Source organism: Artibeus jamaicensis, unplaced genomic scaffold, assembly GCF_021234435.1.
Source record: "Artibeus jamaicensis isolate MK-2021 breed Jamaican fruit bat unplaced genomic scaffold, CSHL_Jam_final contig_65, whole genome shotgun sequence".
Taxonomy (NCBI): domain Eukaryota; kingdom Metazoa; phylum Chordata; class Mammalia; order Chiroptera; family Phyllostomidae; genus Artibeus; species Artibeus jamaicensis.
In genome coordinates, this window is record NW_026521913.1 from 3547671 (window position 1) to 3573704 (window position 26034).

General features: G+C 39.2%; 1 protein-coding gene across 1 annotated transcript in view; it reads left to right on the plus strand.

Moving 5' to 3' along the window:
* Positions 1-26034, plus strand: part of CFAP61 (cilia and flagella associated protein 61) — a 430478-nt gene that overhangs the window by 163172 nt on the left and 241272 nt on the right. Inside the window, exons 9-12 of the mRNA XM_053670941.1 lie at positions 4693-4790; positions 7432-7506; positions 12022-12194; positions 14007-14046. Coding sequence (XP_053526916.1) covers positions 4693-4790; positions 7432-7506; positions 12022-12194; positions 14007-14046 — 386 coding nt within the window. The remainder of the gene's footprint in view (positions 1-4692; positions 4791-7431; positions 7507-12021; positions 12195-14006; positions 14047-26034) is intronic.

The window sequence follows — 26034 nt, forward strand, 5'->3', positions numbered from 1 at the left end:
AGAAAAACAAACAAAAAAAAACAAACAAACAAAAACCAAACCACCTCTTGTTGGTTTCCAGCTGGTCAAAGCAGTTTTTCTGATCTCACTGGCTGCAGCAGGCTGAGGAGGCATTGGTGTGGCTTTTCTCCCTTCTCAGTGTACTCAGCCAGTCTCAGGAACACTCTCCCAAGATCCAGACTGGCCTCTCTCCCTAGTGCCCCTCCGACGGCCCTTTTAGAGCACTCTTTCCCAGGGAGTTACTGCCATGGGCTGGGGTGCAGGCAGGAGTACCCCGCCAGGCTTCCCTGGTCCCGCAGGCTTGGGCGGGAACCTTTCCCAGTGCTGTGGGGGACCGCAAGGGTTACTCTCAATTCTCCCAAGCAGGCGACCACAGACTCCATGGGTGATCAAGGTCCCCTTGTTTGCTTCCTTATGCCCATTCCTCTCTCTGACACTTCAAACAGATCTCTCCTGGTATATTTCAAACTGCGCCCTGCTGGGTAGGGAGGGAGCTAATGACCTGGCTCTCTCCCAAGGACCTTGCTGCCAGCCCTCAGCTCCCAAAGAGTCACAGGCAGGCCCGGCCTGCCCCCTGGTGCCTGGCCAGGAAGAGGCAGAGGCGGCAGCCTCAGCCTGCGGCCTCTGCACTGGTCCCTTGAACCTTATTGATCTGCAACCATCTTTTTACTGTCTGGTCTTTCAGTGTCATCTACAATTTCTGGACTCCTATTTTCCTATATGCTGGGGCACTGTTGGCTATTTGCTGTGTTCCTCCACAGATTGGCCAGGTTTTTCTCCCATGTGTGGGGGGAAGCGGAATCCTCTTTGTCCTACTCTGCCACCATCTTCCCCATTCTATAATTATACTTCTTAATCCCTGCACTTTTTCCCTCATTCTCTGTCCTCTCCCCTCTCAGCTGATAACCCTCCAAATGATCTCCATATGTATGATTCTGTTCCTGTTTTGGTTGTTGCTTAGTTTGTTTTTTTAGATTCATTTGTTGATAGTTTTAAGATTTCTGACTTCTTAGTAATTTTGTCCTAATTATTAAAGAAATATATGCACAATGAAGGTCCAGTTTTCTTTTAGTTTTGTTTTTGTAGTTCTTCACATTTAAAACTTGATATTGGAAAAGACTATCTTTTTTAAAAAGTGCAACTTAAGAATAGTTATTGATAATACATTTTCTTCAAAACATTTTCTGCTGAGCAAAATGAATCAATGATAGTAGAAATCAGAAGAGCAGCTACCATTAAGGAAGTATTAGCTGGACAGGGGGATGAGAGGGGAATGTTCTGGGCATTAGAAATACTTTAGATTTCATTTGGGTGGTTTTTGTATGGGAATAGGTACATGTTCACAGATTTTACTGTGTGTGTTATACTTCAGTAACAAAGTAAATAAACTAAAAAGCGTGCTGCTTTTGTCATCATGAGAATACCAGAAACCCTGTGCTGACTATAAGGAAAGTTTTGCAAGAAGCAGGACATATTCAGAAACTAGAGAAATGGTACATTTTATTCTCCCCAAAGTATCTTTTTTGTTGTTGTTTAAGTACAGCTGTCTCCATTTTTCCCTACTTTTCTCCCCCACCTCCCACCTTCAATCCTACCTGCCTTTGGCTTTGTTTATGGGTCCTTTATACATGTTCCTGCATGACCCTTCCCTTTCTTTCCCCTGTTAACACCCCTCCCCTGTGGTTTCTGTCAGTTGGTTCTTTGTTTCAATGTCTCTGGTTATATTTTTGCTTGCTTGTTTGTTTCGTTGATTCTGTTCCACTTAAAGGTTAGATCATATGGTATTTGTCTTTCACCACCTGGCTTATTTCAACTTAGCATAATGTTCTCCAGTTGCATCCATGATATTGCAAAGGGTAGGAGCTCCTTCTTTCTTTCTGCTGTGTGGAATTCCATTGTGTAAATGTACCATAGTTTTTTTGTTCCACACATTTACTGATGAGCACTTAGGTTGCTTCCAGCTCTTGGCTATTGTAAACTGTGCTGCTATGAACATTGGGATGCATAGGCTCTTTTGAATCCGTGTCTCAGGATTCCTAGGGTATAATCCCAGCAGTGGAATTGCTGGTTCAAAAAGCAGTTTAGTTCTTAGTTTTTTGAGTAAATTCCATACTATTTTCCACAATGGCTGAACCAGTCTGCATTCCCAAACAACAGTGCCTTAGGGTTCCCTTTTCTTCACAACCTCACCAGCACTTGTTTGTTGCTTTGTTTATGATGGCCATTCTGACCAGTGTGAAGTGGTATATCATTGTGATTTTAGTTTTCATCTCTCTGATGATTAGTGATTCAACACAATCCCTATTAAAATACCATTGACATATTTTACATATATAGAACAAGTATTTCAAAATTTATGTGGAACCATAAATGATCCAGAATAGCCACAGCTATTTTGAGAAAGAAGAACAAAGTAGGAGGGAGCACAATACATGATATCAAACTATATTATAAGGCCATTATAATCAAAACAGTCTGGTACTGGCATAAAGAACAGACTCATAGATCAGTGGAACAGAATAGAGAGCCCAGAATGTCTCTGTGGCCAAATAATATTCATCAAACAGAGCAGAAGCATAAAATGGAGTAAAAATAGCCTCTTCAACAAATGGTGTTAGGAGATCTGGACAGGTACATGCAAAAAAATAAAACTTGACCACCAGCTGACACCATACAGAAAAATAAACTCAAGACGGATAAAAGACTTAAATATAAGTCAAAACACCATAAAAGTCCAAGAGGAGAGCATAGGCAGGATAATCTCAGATATTCCATGTAGCAGTATTTTCACGGATAAGTCCCCTGGAGCAAGGGACATAAAGGAAAGAATAAACAAATGGGACTTCATCAAAATAAAAAGCTTCAGCACAGCTAAAAAACATCAGAAAACATAAAGAAAAATTGAAAGGGAATCAATTCTATGGGAAAGTATATTTGCCACTGATACCTCATTCAAGGGTTTTGATCTCTAAAGTATCTTTAAATTTTTTTAATTTTAATTTTAATTGAATTAATTGGGGTGACATTGGTTAATAAAATTATATATGTTTCAGATACACAATTCTACGTGCATCATCTGTATATTGTATTGTGTGTTCACCACCCTAAGTCAAGGCTCCTTCCATCACCATTTATCCTCCCTTTACCCTCCTCTACCTCCCCCTATCCTAGCCTTCCCTCTGGCGATTCCCATTTTGTTGTCTGTTACCATCTTTCTTTTATTTTTTTCCTTAATCCCTTCACCCTTCTCACCCAGCCCGAAACCCCCTCCTCTCTGACAAAGTATCTTACTTCAGAAAAGTTTATTCAGTGTCTTTCACTCCTCTATCTTTTTTTCCTCCAAAAGAGCTACTTATAATGCTTGGAGGCAGTTGTCTCTCATTGTACCTACAATATTATGCATCTCCTCACATGTGCCCTTTACATTTCCCTGGGCATCTAACTTTTCTCTTAGAATTTCATTCCATTTCATTCACCTACATCTTTGCCAGAAGCAGGTATAGGGTATGAGTAATCCAGAAACATGGGGTCTTAGAGGCATACGCAGGGGCAGTTGCCCTGGCTGGCGCTAGAAGAAAACAGTGGGAGAGGAGGAAGCAGAGAGGATTTAGGTTGCCTCTGACGCTGCAGCATCTGATGTGGCTGTTGGAAAGGTTAGAAACAAGACAGAGCAGCAAGCCCAAGATGGCAGCACCATCTCTGGAGCCTCCAGCAGAGCCAGGGTCCCTTCTGCATCTGTGGCAGCAGTCCAGAGAGGGACAGACCCTTGGCAGAGTGTCCTAGAGCTGCTATAAGCTAAGTCCCAAAGGCCAAGAGCAGATGTCACGGCTAAGAATCCCCAGCAGAACAGGCACAGGGTGATCCAGAACAGAGGCCTGGGAGAGGGGACATGGGGGGGGGGGGGAAGGGGAAGAGAAAAAAACAGAAGTGGAGAGAGACTTGGAGAGAAAGATAGAGGGAGGGGAGAAAGGAAGAGAGACCAGTAGGAAGAGAGTCTGACAGGAAGAAAGGCAGGAAGGAAGACACACAGAAAGAAAGAAGAAAGAAAGCTGAAGGCGGGGAGCTTTAGAGACAAAATGGGAAAAATGGTTTTCTACTATTATTTTCAGTGAAGCTTAAATACATGAACACTACCCTGATTATTGACTTTCCAGAACATATTAAACCAATAATGCTTGGTTCCAGGTCTTTTTGCTTAGAGATTAGAAAAGTGAAGATTGGCCACTGTCAGATTGCATGTTCACAATCTTTTCAAAGGGAAAGTAGCCCTTGTGCTAATCTTTGGCCTTTGGTTGTAGCTAATTGCAGTCTTTTTTACATTCTATCTTAAAATCATTTCAAAGCCTGCCATCCAGGAAGTTGATAGTCAGTTGTTTGTAAACTTCAAAGAGGGATTCTATGAAAGGATCACATAGCAACTGGCTTTGTCTGGGGCCTCCTGGGTGCCAGGCCCAGCCCCAAGGTCCATCTCTGGCATTATTTTATCTCCATCATGTGGATGAAGTCATGGAGAGGTGAGAATTGGGGTGGGCTGTGAAGACCCTGTTTTTCCCACCTCCTGGTGCTGCCCTTTGCAATATAATTCTTTAGTTTGCAATTTAGAAACACATTACTATACTGTTTCCAATTTTCTGTGGTTCTGCAGATATTTATCATCTGTTTTCTGCTCTTTTGCCTCTCTCTCTCTCAAAGATGCTGAGCACAGGAGTAGCAGCCGGGATTCCCAGAATATAGTTGAGGAACCACAGGAACCTGTCACTCCAGAGGGCAGGGAAAGGGAAAGTATTCAGGTAATGGAAATCATTCACCCATGTCCGGGGCATGGGATAGCCATAGGGGCTGCTTGGGTGGTCACAGTTGTGGGTGATTCTGGTGTTCCGGTTATTTGAGAAGTTCTAACTTCTGATGCTAAAAAGGCCTGACTAGCAATGGGAGCACTAAGTCTAGGAGAGAGCAAGCCCAGAGGAAACAGAGGCTGTGTGTTTATAACAGACATGTTAGAGCATCACTGCTATCTTTAGGAATACAGCTTGGAATGGAATTTCATCCCTTCTCTACCTTCCTTCTCACCCATTCCCTGATTTCAGGAGGCTGAGTTTGATAAAGCTGCTCACTTAAACCCAGTTAGAAAGTTCATACTTTCTGAAGATACTTAGACAGTATCCACATACTCAAATAATACAGCACTTTCCTTCCTGCCCGATTGGACCCTGCAGTTGCAAGTTGTGTGGACTACACAGGTGTCCACACAGCTTCCTGGAGAGCTATTAGCTCCATTGTCCTGACCTCAGTGGGAGCCCCTCCCCCTTGGTCTGCCTGGGCAACATTGATAGCACTCTGCTTCTGTTGCTTCTGCAGCCCTTACCTAAAGAAAGGGACCAATACCAAAGGGCCATGGGCTCACTTCTGGGCTGACATTGTCAGCCTGGTCCTTTGTCAGCACTGCGTATGGCCAGACTCCCAGGGTGCATTTTACTACACAGCTCCTTCAGTTTCTGGTGTTCCTGACTCCTCCGTCCAGCTCGGCCTGGAACCCATTCTGGGGCTGAGGATGGGGGGAGAGTGTAGTGCCCAACTTGCTTTCATTTCTCCTTTTCAATCTTAGACAAAACAACATTCTCCTTGCCCATCAACTGATGCAAAGAAAATCTTGTGGAGAAGAAGGAGGGAGGACATTTATCTTAGCTCTAGGCCACCTGGCTTATCCTTTCAATTTTTATATTGTCTCTATGGAAAATACATTCTTATCCCACGAACCACAAAAGGACCATTGGTCCTTTTAGAAATAGGAATTTAGAAATGAGGATTTAAAAGATCAATGTGTCAGTGAGCTATGGGATAACTTCAGGCACCTAATATGTATGTAATTGGAGTTCATTTAAAAAAGAAGAGAGAAAGGTTGGAACAAAAACATTTCAAGAAGAAATAACCCCAACAATTCTAAATTTTATGAAAACAACAAACTCATAGTCACAAATAGCAAGCACAAGTTCAACAGATAGCAAGTACAAAGAACATGAAGAGAAATATGCCATACAATCATAATAAAAAAGTGGAAAAATAGCAATAAAGAGAACTTCTTCAATTGGATGGTGGTTATTTTAGAAAAATCTGTAGCTAAGATCATACTTAATGGTAAAAGACTGAATACTTTCCACCAAGGTCAGGAACTAAGCACGAATGTCCTCTCACCACTTCTGTTCAAAATTGTACTAAAGGTTCAAGCCAGTGCAAAAAAACAAGAAAAGAAATAAAAGAAAGCTAGACTGAAAGAGAATTAAGACTCTTATTTGAAGATAATCATCTAGAATCTACAAAATAGCTACTAGAATTAATAAGTACTTTGGCAAGTTGCTAAATATATGCAAAATTAATATGCAATGGACAAATAGAAATTGAGATAAATATTATTTACAATAGTACAAATGTACAAAATACTTAAAGATAAATCTGATAAAAGATGTTTAAAACCTGTGCATACTGAAAAATACAGAATATTTCTGAGAGAATATAATAAGACTTAAATAATTGGAGAGATATCCTGATATCCCATCTTCATGGTTTTGAAGACTCAATATTGCCAAAATGTCATTTTTCCCAAATTGATTAATGTGGTCCCTGTCAAAATTTCAGGAGAAACTTTTATAGAAATTGAAAAATTGATTGCAAAATTCATATGTAAATGGAAAGGACTTATGTAGCCAAAACAACTTTGGAAAAAAAACAAAGTTGTAGGACTAATACTTCTGATTTCAAGACTTACTATAAATTCCTTGTAATTAAGACAGTGTAATAATGATGTCAAGGTCAACAAATAAATTAATGGTGCAGAACAGGGAAGATCCATGTATAGACTCAATATATAATCTATAATGATAAAAAGCAGATCATTGCTTGAGTGGGATTGCAGAGTGGCACGGGGTGGGAGGAGGCCACATAGAAACACAGGAGCTTTTAGGAGTGATGTGTACACTCATATTTTTATTGTGATATTTTTATGGGTACATACATAAAGGTCAGAACTTTTCAAAAGGTACACTTTAAATATATGCAGTTTACTATATGTCAGTTGTACCTCACTAAAGCCATTTTAGAAACCTAGTGCAGCTTTCAGTTTGCACAGGAGAATAAAAGTATTTTATGTTAGTTATTATTACTAACATCTACAGAGAATTAAGAGTGCCAGCATTGTTCTAAGTAGGTGTCTATCTTACCTATTTATCCTTATTTTATTCTCATAACAGCCTTATAAGGTAAGTGGTGCTCTTAACTCCTCTATTCAGATGAGACTGAGGACCCATAACACTCTCACTGCTACACAACCAGTAAGCATTGGAGCCAGGATCTGAATCCAGGCAGTTTGCTTCAAAGCTCAGGCTCTGAATCACTCTGGGAGTTGATTAATTCCTATTTTTCCATTGTTGTTTGCAGGAAAAAATCACAGAAGAAGCCGCAATCGAGGAACTTTTACCAATAGTCCAAAGTGGTACTACTAGTGAAATGGAGGTAGGGCTTGTGCAGGGCTTTGCGTGCTGCCTGGTTGGCCCCCACATGGTTCACTACTTGCCACCTGAGTCTGTGACCTTTTCTCCTACAGGCTCCCTGAGTCTCTCTGCAAGTTTACATCTGCCACCTCCTTTAGGGCTTATTCGACAAAAGCTCCCTTGATTAACTTTTACTTTACTGTGATTAATCCTCTATTCTGTCCTCCACAGCTCATTCCTAAAAGTTACAGTTTCTACATAAATTATTTACAAAAATTTCAGTAATTAGCATTTTTCTCTTTTGCCCCATTGTCCACAGAGAAAACATTGTGTGTGGGGGCAAAACATTCGTAAGAATTTTTTGCAACTATATGTATCATATGTCCGTCCATACATATTCTCATACACACACTTAATATGTGTTATATGTCATTCATCTGCATCCTTGGTTCTAGTAACTGTTCCTTCCTGTGACAGATTCAGGCCAAGGGGTGGTAGCATCTTCTGCCAGTTGCTGTCCCTGGAAACTTCCTCATCTTTGTTGGTTTTCCTTCACCCTGCACACACCTTCACACATGGTCCTTTGTTAAACTGGCTTTATCTACTCCAATGGTATATATGGTCTGTTTCCTGCTAGAAATCCTGAGGATTCAGGTAGAAATTGGCAGGGCTCTGTGGACCATGCTCTGGATTTTGAACTTCTTCTAAGGAGCAGAGGAAGGCTGTGAAAGTTTTAAGTGGGAGATTGATGTGATCAGACATTCTCGTTCCCCAGTAATGAGCACAGTTGCAAACTTCCAGTGGATTCCCAACTGCCTCTTGTTGTTAGGTCAGCTGATGCAGAATGAATCCACCCCAAAATCTACAGAGCCCTTGAAGGGGGAACAGGGAACAGGAAATCAAGTCATCTCCATGGAGTCATCTCCAAATTCACTGAACATTAATCTCAGATACTTGAATTCTGAGGGAAGGGAGATTATTGCTCCCCTCTCCTCTTTAGAACTGAGCAATTAGGTCTTTACAGAGGTCAGCTAGAGATAAAAATACCACTTACTTATGCTAAACCTGATCTTGAGAGCAAAGTTTGGATGTGTAACAAAAATGGACTTACTACTTCCTCCAACTGAATCAAATATACACACCTAGCTGTAGGCAGGCCTCACTCTTAGGGCAGAGTCTGCCCTCCTGGACTAAGTGCATGGAGGAGACGAGAATGCATGGATCTTGGAGCAGGATGTGCTGCTGGAAACAGAGTGCACTAGCCAGGCCCAGGGTCAGTTTTCTGACTCTCACTTCAGCATGCACTGTCGGACCCCTACCCATATGCTTCTTGGCACTGCTCATTCCTCAGCACCCTGAGAAGTTCCTGGTTTTTCTCTGCTGTTGTGCCTTCAGGCAGGACAGAATCTTTAGGGAAGCAGCCATTAACTAATGACTGAAGTCAGCTGGAGAATCAATGTCCCAGTTCCTTTGCCTGTTAGGGGGGTACTTCATGGTCTCCAAGAGATCTTGGTGGAAATGAGTCCACCAATGAAGTGGTAACCCACTCATTAAACACTCTGTTGGTGTCCTTCCCTTCCTCTCCTCACTTCTCCACTCCCCTCACAGAATTTCCTGTTATTACTCCCCAGATAAAGTTAGCTTTGAGTTTGCTTCTGGGGAAACCACATTAAGGCATTTACTCCCCATGCCTTGGGAAGGAGAAAGTCAGATACACAGCACAGGGGAGCAGTTTTTTCTTCAATATTCCTGAAATGGTAACCATTCCTTTGGGAACCCAAACAAGGATGTGGTGGGGGCACAGGACAGTCCTCACTGCATTCAAAGTACCAGAACCCCAGAGGGCATCTGGGTCAACAATGGATTATTGACCAGGTGAATGGATTTCCCATGTTTATCTCCTTTTCCTTCTGAGGGAAAAAAAAAAAACAAAACACTGAACTGACAAGTGACTGCAAAGGAATAAAAAGGGCCCATATTTACAAAGACTATGAGACTGAAAGAGAAGATGTTGCAAAATGAACACTAAAATATTTCAAGTAAAGAAAATCAATGGTGAAGTTTATACTGGCTTACTACTGCTAAGAAAAGTAAAACTTGGGACCTGGAGCTTCTGTGGAAAGTGGGGCAAGGACTGGTCGGAAACCTGGGGTCTGCTTGACTGTCTGCTCTGGAGGGTTGGGGGCACTAGGTTCTTTGCAAATAGCACTTAACTTGTCATCTATCCCCCAGGTGAAACAACCAGACAATTATTCTCTAGAGAGATTGAACAGAAGCAGCTCCAAATTCAGGTTCAGATTGTACATATGAAGCTGTATAATGGAGAACATAGAGAATAGAAGAATAAGTGGAATTTTGTATTTCAACTGGAGTAACCCCTAAACCTCTCCTCCTGGCATCTTATCCAAATGCCAAAATTCAGGTCTCTCTATTAGTTTTTTCTTTATTGCTACTGCAACAAAATACCACAAACTTAGTGGCTTAAGACAATGTAAATGTATTGACTTGCAGTTCTAGATGTCAGACACCCAAACAGGTTCTTATTGTGCTAAGATCCAGGTGCATCCAGGGCCCTATTCCTACTGGAGGCTCTAGGAGAGAATTTATTACCTTGCCAGCTTCTAGAAACCACTTGCATTCTGTGGCATGTAGCCCCTCTGTCCATCTTCAAAGCTGATAGCATGACATCTTCCAAGCTCTCTTTGACTCCAACCCTCCTGCCTTTCTCTACAAGGAAGGATTCTTCTGCTTTGGGCCTACCCAGATAATCTAAGATAATCTCGTTGTCTCAAAATCCTCAATTTAATAACATCTACAAAGTCTCTTTGACCCTGTCAAGTAATGTCAACAGGTTCTGGAGATTAGGCCACACACATTTTTGGAGACCACCATTTTGCCTACCAAGTGCCTCATGTAGGTGATTGGAGGACTTAATTCCCCCGGAAGCCTGACAGGCCCACAGAAAAGGCATCCAAATAATTCCCTGGAGGTGATTGCTCAGTGAAATGCCAGGTCTGTACTTGATCCCCCCATGAAGTACCCTGTTAGCTGTTGAGTCTTTTGCTACCTACCAAGCACAGTTGATTTTAGGAAGCTAGAAAAGTGCTTTACTGATAAAAGGGCATAAACCATGAACAGAAAAGACAATGAAAAGACCTGGAACCTAGACAGAAGCTGTAAAACAATAATGCAGGTAGTGTAGCTGGCAGGTGAGCAAGGCTAGATCAGAGGAAGTGAAGAGAAGAACTGAAGTCATATACCCGTAGTTTTCAGACCATAAGAGGTATGTACCTAGGTTTTAGAGGAGGAAAATAGGGAAAAAATTGAATTAAAAATGTGGTAAAATATTTAATAACATAATATTTCACCAATGTAAATATAAACAGAACTCAACAGCAGCATTAACAATATTCCTCCCAAACGGCGGGGGGGGGGGTGTCTTATAGTCTGAAAAATACAGTATTATCTCAAATGCTTGATTGTTTGGAAAATAATATCGACAAACATGTGACAAATCTGACAAAGTGTGTAAAAAAATTAGGAAATCAACAGAATTAAAACAAAGTACACAGATGACCACACAGTTATATCACACTTCTTCCAGTAATAGTAATACCTACGTATTCATAATAATGTAAATACTTACTGTTTTAACCGTGAATTTTGTGATAATTATATTGAAGGAAGAGGGTAGTATAAGGGGGTTACATCCATAAAGGAATTTCAAACACTGATGAATTAAGAAATAACAATATAAGCACATATTCAGAAATATAGAGGTAAATAGCAAAAGAAATGAGAAAGCTGTAAGTGCTATCCAATGGGGAGAGGGGCTTGGGGGGGATCAGGGGGCTCCTGATTTTTCTTTTTAAGTTTTTAGTGCAAGTATTATTTTAATTTTTACTATATGCATGTATTACTTTGATTTAAAGGAACTCCAAGCAGGATCTCAGAAAGAATCATTTTCCTCTAACTGAGCTATAACATCTTCTTAGATACCCCTAAAAAAGAGGCCAAAAGGACTCAGTGCTAAGTCCCCTGGTGGCTATGGGCAGTTGGACCTCCTGGGCTCCACCTTACTACCAAACCACCTGAATAGTCCCAAGATCCAAAAATTCTTTTATCACAAACTCACAATGAAAACGCTTTGGGGGACAGAGGTATTTTACTTATCCAATTAATATGTAATACTACTATAGTACTACTATATTCTAACCTCTACCAGTGATGCAGTTAAAATGTGCCTTCTATATCAAAGGCCAACTGAAACCTTTTTTTTACTTTCATGGGAGAACTTGTTTCAGTCCTTTTTATAAATTTTTAATATTTTATTAAGAATGTCTCTTTAAAACTAGGCCTGGCTCAGGATAATGTGTTTCAGGTAAGATAGTCACATTAGTCCTAGAGATGTAGAGATGTAATGTAGAGATGTGACCACTACATTACATGTAGAAATGTAATGATGTGACCACTAATCCATTACATGGCAGAAGATGAATAGGATTCCCATGTGGTTCCTCCTCTCTCCTTGCTCTAGGACTTGGGAAATCTTGGTCCAGTCCTAGATACTGAAGATACCAATTACTGTGTCAGTAATTCAGCATCCATCTCACTGCCTGAGGAGACCAATTACTTCCGCCCCATCTACATGGGAGCCTCTTCTGCTTTTTGTATTCAGCTGTTTTGTATTGATGAGAAACATGAAGCAAGGCAAGTATTGATCCTCAGGTTGTCTGTTATGGTAAGACACTTACGGTGTCGGTGGCCTAACATTTTAATATTTCAGAGCCAGTGGTTTCCAAACCTAGCCACACATCCTAATCTCCTGGGAAGATTTTTAAAAAGCACAGGTTCCTTGACCCCATTCCCAGAGATTCCAGTTCATAAAATTTGAGTTGCTCATAGCACTGGGCTCTCCAGAGTCTGGCTCATTTGTATCACATTTGGGGATATGGAAAATTATCACTTATGTAACTGTGTGCTGCTCCCCATTCTCTAAAGGTTTCATTTTGGAGAAACTTTGGATTTATTTATTTATTTATTTATTTATTTATTTATTTATTTATTTAGAGAAACTTTGGATTTAGATGCTGCTTGTCTGGAGATTTTGTTTTTGTTGTTGCAAGTAACAGAAAATTTAACTCAATCTAGATTCAAAAAAAATCTATGGATAATTGCCTTACATAACACAGGATAAGTCCAGTGTCAGGATGATTTTCAATATGGCTTGATTGAGGACTTACATAGCCCAATCAAGGACTAAGTTTCTCTCTCCCCTCCCAGCTCTGGTCCTCTGCTGCTGGCCCCATTCTCATAGCATTGTCTCCATCTGGGGCTAAAAAGTGGACAGTAGGCTCAGGCTCTGCACCAAAAGCTCATGAGGAGGACATTCTGGTTTGGGTTTAGCTTTCCAGCCAAAGTCCCATTGGGTCTGATCAGGCTGTATGCTCATTTTTGATCCGATGGCAGGGGCCAGGCTAAATAGCTTAGTCCCTTGCCTCATGTTCCCCACAGGATCTGGGGCTATGGCTTCACCCAAAGGTAATCTGAGAAAGGGTTATTAGAACACCAAACAACAATCTAGGGCAGCTGCTGAAAGGAGAAGTCATGGCGTCAAAGCAGATGACTGAACCATCCCACTTCCTGTCCCTCCAGAACACCTATGTGTTCAGTACTTGCTGCCCCTTGTAGTTTGAACATGAACCCCTGCCCTCGATGCCTAGATTTCATACCTTCTTTAGGGTGCCCACGTACTCCACCATTTTGTCCCCAGACAATCTTAAAGAGGAGTAGACTGACCCATTTGATATACTGGAATGTTCTGGAACATCTTTTAGGTGACCAAGAGCACCGCTGGACATTTCCTTTTAGAGGATGTATTTAAACACATTCCTAGTCTCCTAGCCTTACTTAGAACTATGTTTTACTTACACTTTTTTTCCTTTTAAATTTTAAATTTCTTTGGACATCTGGAAAGTTGAAAAAGGAAATCCTATTAATTTAATTATAGGGTAAACATCTAAAAAGCCTATAAACCCTTTTAAATTTGTTGTGTATATTTGCATTCAGGTATGATTGTGCTTGGAATGTGATTTTTGAATTTTCAGACAGAAATTCAGTGACCCACTATGGTTTACCTGTGAATATACATCTGCAGCTGGTGTATATCTTTTCCATATAAAAAAAGATCAGAGTATCTTATAATATGCCCACATCTGCCCCTCCTCCTCCTCTTTTCTAAAAAGACAGGGAGGAATCATGTTCACAGAGTGACTGTTTTGCTTTTTGAATGTACAGAGATTATTAATTGCAATAATAGTACCTTCAGTTCTAGAAAGATACTTTATTATAGATGTATGAAGCTTATGACTTCTGCAGCTGATTAAGATTCAGCCAGACACACATTCTGACTAGTGGTTGGCTGATCACTGCCTGAAGGGGAGAAAGTGGTAAAAAATCCTAAATGTATAATGAACTGATTTGCTTGCAGGTCAGTGACAATGCCTGCTATTTTGTTTACAGGTCATTGGATTTTATGGATTTTGTTTTCAGTCTCTTTCCTGTAAGTACATGCTGAATTTTGAGTAATGTAATTGGTTTTGTAAGCTAGAAAAGCAAAATGCCATATTCATTGTCCAGACATTTGAAATGCTGTTGAATGTAGGAGTTTCACCTGTTTCTGTGTTCTGATAATAAGGGTGACTGACATGTCATGACCTCTTAAAAATGGAAAATATTGTCATTTTTGACAAAAGGTAACCTTAATTTTTCAGTCATGATGTTATAATAGTTTTCTTTTAGTGCATAATTTCTTTTTTGAGATAGCATGACCAGTGTTACCTTTTTTAAGAATCAATTCATTAATAGAGTGCTAGTATAACGTGAAAATGTCAGAAATTACACTGAAGTGAATTAGACTATTGTATTACTCTATAGATTACATTAGCTCAAGAAATTCTGAGACCATTACATTGCTTTTGTGAGGACAGGAAAGTGAATACTTGTGGTTAATTTTCTCCTTGGTCCTGCCTTAGTGCCTGCTGTGTAGGAGGGGCTCCCCCCAGGCAAACATCCATGTGCAAATTAAGATACTCCATCTCAGGGAGTCCTGGCCTCTTTCTCCATTTTCGTTTAGTTGTTGTCAAAGGATGAAGATTCTAACCAACGTTTTATCAGTTAACAACTGTACTTCTTCAGTTGCCTAATTAATAGCAAAGTATCTACTTCTTTATTTTGCCCAGATATTCTTTATCCTGAAGCAAAATACAAATACAGTTTAATTATCTTACCTGAAAAGTATGTGATTATAGATTGTATTCCCTCACTTTTCATATAATGTAGTCTTGCAATAACGTTTTCCATCATATTTTCTAGTTAATATTAAGGCATTTTGAAGCTCATAAAGCAATTTAGATTATCCTAAAACAGGATTAACACAGTTGATTTCCCTCAGAGATGCCTCAAAGTAATTCCACTAAGTTTATTCATTTCTATTTTGAAGAACATGTAAAGGCAGATCTTCAGCATTACAAAAGCAGTGATGGATTCAAAAAGTTAAAACACATGTTTATTTTTAATTCAATTTTATTTCAGGATATGGGGAAATGGGAATAAGATACCTTCATTATGTCATTCATAGAACTTCAGATTCAACTCAAAGCAATTCATTATAGTCTCCTTCTCCAAGAGGAAGCCCACTGGGACTTGGAAACCAGTCCTTATTTTCAGCTCCCAGTATTCAATAACTTGATACTAAAGTCCCCAAAAAGAGCTGTGTTATTTTTCTGGAAAAAAAGGAAGATTTGGTCAAACAATGGTTCACTCCTTTGGGTTGCACAAATGTCCCCAGAGTTTTACATTAGCACAAGTAATACCTTCACAGGGTTCAGAAGGAGGCCAGATCCCAAAGGGACAAATTAGCTTTGGGAAGATTAGGCTGCTTCTGCAGGTACCTGGCAGATGATTAAGTGGGATGTGTGGTGCACAGACAGTCTGGGACACCACTGTCAGACACACAGTGAAATTGAGCCAAATAAGTAGTTATTTAAATGTTCCATAAGCCGCATTAAAAAAAAGTAAAGACACAGGTGAACTCCAATTTAATAATATTTAACTCAATATGTCCAAAATTTAATCATTTCAACATGTAATCAGAACAAAAAATTATTAGTGAGATATTTTACACTCTTATTCTCAGTTTTTGAAATCCAGTGTGTACTTTAAATTTACAGTTTATAACAATACAATCAGTAACTTTTCATCAGTTATCTGCATTTATATTTTCTTACTTTTAAGTATAATACTCCATCCCCCCCCCCCCCCCCCCTCTAACTTTCCTCAAAATCCCTCCCCCTTTTTCCCCTTTATATTTTCTTTTTTAATTATATTTTATTGTTTACGTGATTACATTTGTCCCTGGTTTCTCTCCCTTTGACCTCCTCCACCCAGCCCCACCTTCAAGCAATCCCCTCATTGTTGTCCATGATCATGGGTCATACATATATGTTCTTAGGCTTATCCCTTTACCATTTATCTTCATCTGGTCCCCACTTCCCCTCTTGGCAACTGTCGGTTAATTCCACGTAACTGTCCTCCTGTTCCTATTTTACTTAGTATATTTTGTGTATTACATTCTACATATAACTGAGATCATACAGTATTTTTCTTTCACTGCCTGGCTTATTTCACTTAACATAATATTCTCCAGGTCCATTCATGCTGTTGCAAAAGGTAAGAGTTCCCTCTTTTTTTTTTACTACTCTGTAGTATTCCATTGCATTCTTACCACAGTTTTCTTACCCCACTTTTCTACTGGTGGGCACTTAAGCTGTTTCCAGATCCTGACTATTATCAATAACAGTGTTATGAACATAGGGGTCCATATTTTTTTAATTGGTATTTCTGGATTGTTAGGATATATTCCCAGAAATTGGAACATTGTGTCAAAAGGGGGTTCCGTTTTTAATTATTTCAGGATACTCCATACTATTTTCCACAGAGGCTGCACCAGTCTGCATTGCCACCAACAGTGCACTAGGGTTCCCTTTTCTCCACAACCTCTCCAGCACTTGTTGTTTGAGACTTATTGATGGTATCCAGTCTTACAGGTATGAGGTGATATCTCACTGTGGTTTTAATTTGCGTCTCTGTGATGTTTAGAGATGTTCAGCATTTTTTTCATATGTCTTTGGGCCATCTGTGTGTATTCTTTGGAGAAGTGTCTGTTCACATCCTTTGCCCATTTTTTAAATTTGATTGTCTTCCTGGTTTTGGGTTGTATTAATTCTTTGTATATTTTGGAGCTTAAACCCTTATCAGATGTATCATTGGCAAATATCCTTTCAAATACCATGAGTTCCCTTTTTACCTTGCTAATGGTTTCTTTAGCATGCAGAAGCTTTTTAATTTGATGTAGTACTATTTGTTTATTTTTTCCATTGTTTCCCTTACCCTAGGAGATATATCAGCAAAAATATTATTATGTGAGATATCTGAGATTTTAGTGCCTGTGTTTTCTTCTATGATCTTTATGGATTCATGATTTACATTTAAATATTTTATCCATTTTTAGTTTATTTTTGTGTGTGGTATGAGTTGGTAGTGTTCTAGTTTCATTTATTTGCATGTACCAGTCCAGTTTTCCTAACCCCATTTATTGAAGAAACTGTCTTTACTCCCTTGTATGCTCTTTCCTCCTTTGTCAAATATCAATTGAACATAAACATGTGGGTTAATATCTGGGCTCTCTGCTCATTTCCATTGACCTATATTTCTGTTCTTATGCCAATACCAGAGTGTTTTGATTATAGTAGCCTGATAGTTTGATATCAGTCATTATGATACCTACAACTTTGTTCTTTTTTCTCAAGATTGCTGAAGCTATTCAGAATCTTCTTTGGTTCCATATAAATTGTTGGAATGTTTGTTTTAGATGTGTGAAATATGCCATTGGTATTTTAATAGGAATTGTGTTAAATCTATGGATTGCTTTGGGTAATACGGACTTTTTAAAAAAGATTTTATTTATATATCTTTAGAGGGGAAGGGAAGGAGAGAGAGAGAGAAACATCAATGTATGGTTGCCTCTCCTGTGTCCCCTGCTGGGAACTGGCCTGTAACCCAGGCATGTACCCTGACTGGGAATGGAACCATGATTCTCTGGTTCCCAGACCCCACGCTCAATCCACTGAGCTACACCAGCCAGGGCTAATATGGACATTTTAATGATGTTAGTTATTTCAATCCATGAATACAGTATATGCTTCCACTTACTTCTGTCTTCATCAATTTCTTTCTTAAGTGTCCTGTAGTTTTCTGGGTACAGGTCTTTTACTTTCTTGGTTAAATTTATTCCTAGGTACCTTATTTTTTTTCTTGCAATAGTAAATGGGATTGTTTCTTTACTTTCTCCTTCAAATACTTCATTATCAGTGTATAAAAATGCCATTGATTTCTAAGTATTGATTTTGTATCCTGCTGCTTTGCCAAATTCATTTATTAGGTCTAGTGGTTTTTTGGTGGAGTCCTTAGGGTTTCTTCTGTACAATAGCATGTTGTCTGCAAATAATGACAGTTTTTACTTCCACTTTCCAATTTGGGTAACTTTTATTTCTTCTTCTTTTTAGATCACTGTGGCTAGCACTTCCAGTACTATGTTGAATAAGAGTGGTGAAAGTGGTCATCCGTGTCTTGTTCCTGAATGAAGGGAAATGCTCTTAGTTTTTTCCTAATTGAGTATGATGTTGGCTGTAGGTTTTTAAAAATATATTTTATAGATTATGCTATGAAGGTGTCCCATTTTCTTATCCCCTTTATTCTCCTCCACTCTGTACCCACCCCCCACCATCATTCCACCACTTTAGCTCATGTCCATGGGTCATGCATATAAATTCTTTGGCTTCTCCATTTCCCATACTATTCTTAACCTCTCCTGTCTGTTTCGTACCTACCATTTATGCTTCCTATCCTTCGTACCTTTTCCCCTATTCACCCCCCTCAGCCTCCCTGCTGATAACTCTCCATGTGATCTCTATTTATGTGGATCTGTTCCAGTTCTAGTTGTTTGCTTGCTTCATCTTTTTTTTTTTTTTAGGTTTGGTTGTAGGTAGTTGTGAGTTTGTTGTCATTTTACTGTTCATAGTCTTGATATTCTTTTTGTTAGGTAAGTCTCTTTAACATTTCATGTAAGGGCTTGGTGATGATGAACTCCTTTAACTTGACCTTATCTGGGAAGCACTTTATCTGCCCTCCCATTCTAAATGATAGCTTTGCTGGATAGAGTAATCTTGGATGGAGGCCCTTGTCCTTAATGACTTTTAATACTTCTTTCCAGCCTCTTCTTGCCTGCAAGGTTTCTTTTCAGAAATCAGCTGATAATCTTATGGAAATACCTTTGTAGGTAATGGTCTCCTTTTCTCTTGGTGCTTTTAAGATTGTCTCCTTATCTTTAATCTTGGGTAACTTAATTATGATGTGCCTAGATGTGTGCTTCCTTGGATCCAACTTTCTTTGGGATTCTTTGAGCTTTCATTCTGGAAGTTTATTTCCTTTACCATATTAAGGAAGTTCTTCATTATGTTTTTCTTTTTAAAATTTTATTTTTAAATATATTTCATTGATTATGCTATTACAGGTGTCCCATTATCCCACCTTTTTTCCCCTCTACCCTGCAGCCCCTCCTCTCATTCACATCGCCCCTGCCTTTAGTTCATGTCCATGGATCATACATAAAAGTTCTTTGGCTTCTACATTTCCTATACTATTCTTAACCTCCCCCTGTCTATTTTGTGCCCACTATTTTTGCTTCTTATTTCCTGTACCTTTTTCCTCATTCTCCTCCCACCCCTCCCTGCTGATAACCCTCCATGTAATCTCCATTTTGAGGCTTCTGTTCCTGTTCTAGTTGTTTGCTTAGTTTGTTTTTGTTTTTTTAGGTTTGGTTGTTGATAGTTGTGAGTCCATTGTCATTTTACTATTCATAGTTGTGATCTTCTTCCTCTCCTTAGATAATTTCCTTTAACATTTCATGTAATAAGGGCTTGGTGATGATGAGCTCCTTTAACTTCACCTTATCTGGAAAGCACTTTATCTGCTCTCCCATTCTAAATGATATCTTTGCTGGATAGAGTAATCTTGGATATAGGTCCTTGCCTTTCATGACTTGGAATACTTCTTTCCAGCCCCTTCTTGCCTGGAAGGTTTCTTTTGAGAAATCAGCTGACGGTCTTATGGGTACTCCTTTGTAGGTAACTGTCTTCTTTTGTTTTGCTGCTTTTAAGATTCTCTCCTTATCTTTAATCTTGGCTAATGTAATTGTGATGTGCCTTAGCGTGTTCCTCCTTGGGTCCAACCTCTTTGGGACTCTCTGAGCTTCCTGGAGTTCCTGAAAATTTTCCCTTTGCCAGATTGGGGAAGTTCTCCTTCATTATCTTTTCAAATAAATTTTCAATTTCTTGTTCTTCCTCTTCTCCTTCCGGCACCCCTATGATGCGGATATTGGAATGTTTAAAGATGCCCTGGAGGTTCCTAAGCCTCTCCTTATTTTTTTTGAATTCTTGTTTCTTTATTCTTTTCTAATTGAATGTTTCTTTCTTCCTTTTGCTCCAAACCATTAATTTGAGTCCTGGTTGCCTTGCCATCACTGTTGGTTCCCTGTGCATTTTTCTTTAATTCAGTTTTCATAGACTTCACTCTTTCCTCTATTTTGCAACCATACTCAACCATTTCTGTGAGCATTCTGATTACCAGCCTTTTGAACTCTGCATCTGATAGGTTGGCTATCTCTTCATCACATAGTTGTATTTTTTCTGGAGTTTCGATAATTTCCTTCATTTGGGCCATATTTCTTTGTCTCAGCACATCTATTCTGTTGTTAGGGGAAGAGCCTTAGGTATTCACCAGGGTGGGGCAACCCACATCACTTTGCTATGGGTGCTGTATGTGGGGGAGGGTTTCAAGAGGGAACAACGCTGTTTGCTCTTCTCTTGCCTGACTTTCAGTCACTAACCCCACTACCCACATTGAAATTGGGCCATTCTGGTGTTGATTCCTGGGTTGGTGGTTTTGTGAACATTCTTGGACCCCGTGGGTGTCTCCAGCAAACTCTCCTCAGGGGCTTAGAGTTTCTCCTGCTGCCTTAACTCCCAGAGGTTTTTTCAGCCAGAGGTTTTGAGGCTTTATTTCCCCATGCTGGAACCCTGTGTTTTGCGGTCTGTGTCACTCTTCAGTTGTTCCTCCTGGTTTATCTGCAGGACAATATGGGGCCGCCACCTTGCTGCAAGTCCTTTCCACCCTGGTTGCCCATCTCTGCTCCTCCTACCAGTCTGGATGAATGTTTCTTCTTTTACTCCGTGGTTGTTGGACTTCCATAGAGTTCATTTTATTTATTGTTTTTAAATTTGTTGCTGTCCTTCTTTTGGTTTTGCAAGGGGACAAAGTGTATCTACCTATGCCTTCATCTTTGGTGGAAGTCACAGCCTGTGTAGGTTTTTTTTGTATATATTGTCTTTATTATCTGGAGGTATGATCCCTCTATTTGTACTTTGCTGAGAGTTATTATTGTAAATGGGTGCTAGATTTTACTGAATGTGTTTCTGGAATATTGATATGACCGTGTGATTTATATCTTTCATTTTGCCTCTGTGATGTTTCACATTTATTGATTTGCAAGTATTATATCAACCTTGCATCTCCAGGATAAATTCCACTGGATCATTGGGCATGATCTTTTTGATGTGTTGTTGGATCCAGTTTCCTAATATTTTGTTAAGGATTTTAACATCTATGTTTACCAGGGATATTGGCCTATAATTTTCTTTCTTTGTTGTGTCTTTATCTGGTTTTGAAACTAGGATAATACAGGCCTCATGAAGAGAGCCTGGAAGTCTTCTCTCCTCTTGAATTTTTTGGAATAGTTTGACAAAGATAGGTGTTATGTCTTCTTTGAATGATTGGTAAAATTATCTTGTGAAGCCATCTGGTTCAGAACTGTAGTTTTCTGGGAGTTTTTAAATTATTATTCTTTCAATTTCATTACTTTTGATAAGTCTATTCAAGTATCTGTTTCTTCATGATTCAGTTTTGGAAGATTATATGTTTCTAAAAATATATCAGTTTTTTCCAGTTTGTCCAGTCCCTTGTATTTCTCTGATATCAGTTGTTACTTCTCTTTTGTTTCTCATTTTATTTGTTTGTGGCATCTCTCTTTTTTTCTTGATGAGTCTGTTTAAAGGTTCATCAATCTTGTTTACTTTTTCAAAGAACCAGCTCCTGGTTTCATTGCTTCTTTGTACTTTTTTTTTTTTGTCTCTGTCATTTTTTTCAGCTCTGGTCTTGATTATTTTCTCCTTTCTACTTACTCTGGGCTTTGTATGTTGTTCTTTTCCTTGTTCTTTTAAGTGTAGATTGTTTAAGATTTTTCTGTCTTCTTGAGGTAGGCCTGTAGTGCTATGAACTTCTTTCTCAAGACTGCTTTTGCTGTGTACCATAGGTTTTGGTTGTTGTGTATTCATTTTCATTTGTATCCAGGTACTTTTTGATTTCTTACTTGATCTCATTGATGACCTATTCATTATTTAATAATATGCTATTTAGCCTCAATGTATTTGAATGATTTTTAGTTTTCTTTACCAAGGTTGATTTCTAGTTTTATGACATTGTGATCCAAGAAAATACTTGATATGATTTCAGTTTTTCTTGTATTTGTTAAGACTTATGTCCTACCATGTAGTCTGTCTTTGAGACTGCTCCATGTGCACTTGAGAAGAATATGTAAATTTCAATGAAATCTATTCAATCTAGTATGTCATTTGAGGTAGCTATTTCCTGTTAGATTAATTTTTTATCCAGAAGATATGGCCAATGGTGATGGTGGATATTAAAATTCTCTACAATAACTGTATTGCTGTTGATCTCTTCCTTAAAGTCTACCTATATTTTCTTTGTATGTTTAGGTGCCCCTGTACTGGGTGCATATATGTTTATAATGGTTATATCCCTTTGTTGGATTGATCCCTTTAATATATGTAGTGACCTTTGGTGTCTCTTTTTATGGCCTTTGTTTTGTTGTCTAGTTTGTTGTGCTTTCTAATCTGTTCAGCTACCCTATGTCTTTTGACTGGAGCATATAATCCATTTATATTTAAGATTATTATTAATAGGACTTGTTCATTTCCCTTTTGTTCCTTTATACCTATGTTCTTCTCTCTCTATTACTTCTTCTTAAAGCAGTCCCATTAACTTATGTGAATGCTTGTTTGGTGTTAATAAACTCCTTTAAAGTTTTTTTTTTGTGGGGGGGGCATCTGGGAAGCTCTTTATCTTGCCTTCAATTTTACTTTCAGTTTTAAATGGTAGCCTTGCTGAATACAGGGGAAGTTCTCCTTCATTATCTTTTGGTGGCAGATCATTGCTTTTCATTACTTTGAATACTTCATGTCAGTCCCTTCTGGCCTGAGAAATTAGCTGACAGTCTTATTGGAGCTCCCTTGTAGGTAACTGGATGTTCCTCTCGAGCTGACTTTAAGATTCTTTGGCTTTAAATTTTGCCATTTAAATTGTGATGTGTCTTGGTGTGGGTCTCTTTGCAATCATCTTGTGTGACTAAACTTGTGTGGCTTTTTCCTTCACCAGATTACTGAAATTTTCTGTCATTACTTTTTCAAATGGGTTTTCTACCCCTTTCTCCTTTTCTTCTCCTTCTGGTATCCCTATGAATTAGATATTGTCATGTTTCATGTTGTCTCATGAAGACATGAGACATGTTGTTTTTTTAAACTATCCTCATTCTTTTTAAGTCTTATTTTCTCTTCGTTGCTCTGATTGGGTGCTGTTTTCTACCTTTGTCTTCCAAACTGCTGGTTCAATCTTCTGCTTCATATAGCCTGCTTTTAATTCCTTTTAATATCATTTCAGATATTTAATTTTTCATTTCCAACTGGTTTTTAGTCATGGTTTCTGTGTCCTGTTTCATGCTTATGTAGTTCACATTAAGTTCTTTATAGTTCTCAGTAAGTTCCTTGAGTGTCCTTATAACCATTACTTTGAACTCTATGTCTGATAAATTGCTCGCCTCAATTTAATTTAGTTTTTTTTTGTGGGGATACTCCTGTTCCTCCTTTTGGGGCTTTCTTCTTTATTTCACCATTTTAGCTGACTCTTTTTGTTTATTTCTACACATTAGATAGATCCATTTTGACTCCATATCTTTGTGGGGTGGGTTTACATAATAGGAGTCCTTTGGGACTCAGTAGTGCAGTCCCCTTGATCTCCTTGGCTGGATGATCCAGCAGTGCCCCTTGTGTGGTTTATGTAGGTTCTCCTGTTGTATTTGGGTCTTGATTGATGTTGGCCCATTTGTTAGTGGGTTCTATCCTCCAGCTGGGTGACTGAGAGGATCAACCCCAGCATGTCTTTTAAAAAAATATATATCCTATTGATTATGCTATTACAGTCATCCCATCTTTTCTCCCATTTATTTCCCTCCATCTTACACCTCCTCTCCCACCAGCATTCCCCCCACCTTAGTTCATGTCCATGGGTCATACATATACGTTCTTAGGCTTCTACATTTCCAACACTATTATTAACCTCCCCCTGTCTATTTTGTATCTACCACTTATGCTTCTTATTCCCTGTCCCTTTCCCTGATTATTCCCCCACCCCTTCCCCGCTCATAACCCTTCATGTGATCTCCATTTCTCTGGTTCTCTTCCTGTTCTAGTTATTTGCTTAGTTTTTGTTTTGTTTTGTTTTTTGTTTTAGCTTTGGTTGTGGATGGTTGTGAGTTTGTTGTCACTTTACTGTTGATACTTGTGATCTTCTTATTTTTCTTAGATAAGTCTCATTAACATTTCCTATAATAATGGCTTGTTGATGATGAATTCCTTCAACTTGACCTTATCTGGAGAGCACTTTATCTGCCCTCTCATTCCAGATGATAGTTTTGCCAGCTAGAGTAATCTTTGATGTCAGTCCTTGCCTTTCATGACTTCAAAGACATCTTTTCAGTTTCTTCTTGCCTGTAGAGTTTCTTTTGAGAAATCAGCTGATAGTGTTATGGGAACTCCTGTGTAGGTAACTCTCTTCTTTTCTTTTGCTGTTTTTAAGATTCTCTCCTTATCTTTAATCTTGGGTAATGTAATTATGATGTGCCTTGGTGTGTTCCTCCTTAGGTCCAACTTCGTTGGGTCTCTCTGAGCTTCCTGGACTTCCTGGAATTCTATTTTCTTTGCCAGACTGGGGAAATTCTTATTCATTATTTGTTCAAATAAGTTTTTAATTTTTGCTCTTCCTCTTCTCCTGGCAACCCTATGTTTTGGACGTTGGAACATTTAAAGTTGTCCCAGAGGTTCCTCAGCCTATCCTCATTTTTTTTTTTTTTTGAGTTCTTGTTTCTTCATTCTGTTCTGGTTGAATGTTTATTTCTTCCATCTGCTCCAAATCATTGATTTGAGTCCCAGTTTCCTTCCCGTCACCACTGGTTCCCTTTATGTTTTGCTTTATTTCACTTTGCATAGCCTTTACTTCTTCCTCTATTTTGTGCCCATACTCAGTCATTTCTGTGAGTATCCTGATTACCAGTATTTTGAACTCTGAATCTGATAGGTTGTTTATCTCCTTGTCACTTAGTACTTTTTCTTGAGTTTTGATCTGATCTTTTTGTTGGGCCATGTTTCTTTGTCTTGGTGCATCTGTTACACTGTAAGAGGCAGAGCCTTAGGTATTCACCATGGTAGAGCAGCCCACGTTACTGAGTTTAGTGCTGTATGTGGGAAAGTGGTCAGAGAGGGAACGATGCTGCTTTTTCCGTTCTCATCCTGCTTTCAGTCATTCCCCCATTACTGACAAGGAATTTGGCCCTTCTGGTGCTGGTTTCTGGGTGGGTGGGTTTGTGTATGTTCAAGGACCCTGTGAGTCTCTCCAGTCAACTCTCTTGTAAGACTGGGAGTTTCTCCTGCTGCAACCCCCACAAGTTTTTGCTGCCAGAGGTTTTGAGGCTTTCTTTTCCCACACTGGAACCCTGGATTGTGCAGTCTCTCATTCCCCAGTTGATCCTCCCAGTTTATCTGCATGCAAATGTGGGACTGCCAGCCACTGTCTTGCCCACCTGGCCCTCCAGCCACCACTTTGCCATGCATCCTCTCCACCCCAGCCGACCAGTTCCACCCCTTCTACCAATCTGAATGGATGTTTCTTCTTTAACTCCTTGTTGTCAGACTTCCATACAGTTCAGTTTTCTGGCTGTTCTGGTTGGGTTTTTTTGTTTTTAAATGTGTTGTTGTCTTTCTTTTGATTGTGAAAGGAGGCAACATGTTTCTGCCTATGACTTCATGTTGGCCATAAGTCCAACCGCATTTTGTACACTGTTGTACAGGTACTGATAGAAAAAAAAAACACACAGAAAATAAAATCCATACAAGCAAGACAGCAACAACACAATATCAATGATGAAATGCAAAGAATAATAAAAGTGAAAAGAGAAACAATGTTATAATCAAAAAGGGGATAAGAAGAACAAAGGAAAGAAAAATGGTCATGAGAGGATGGTAGC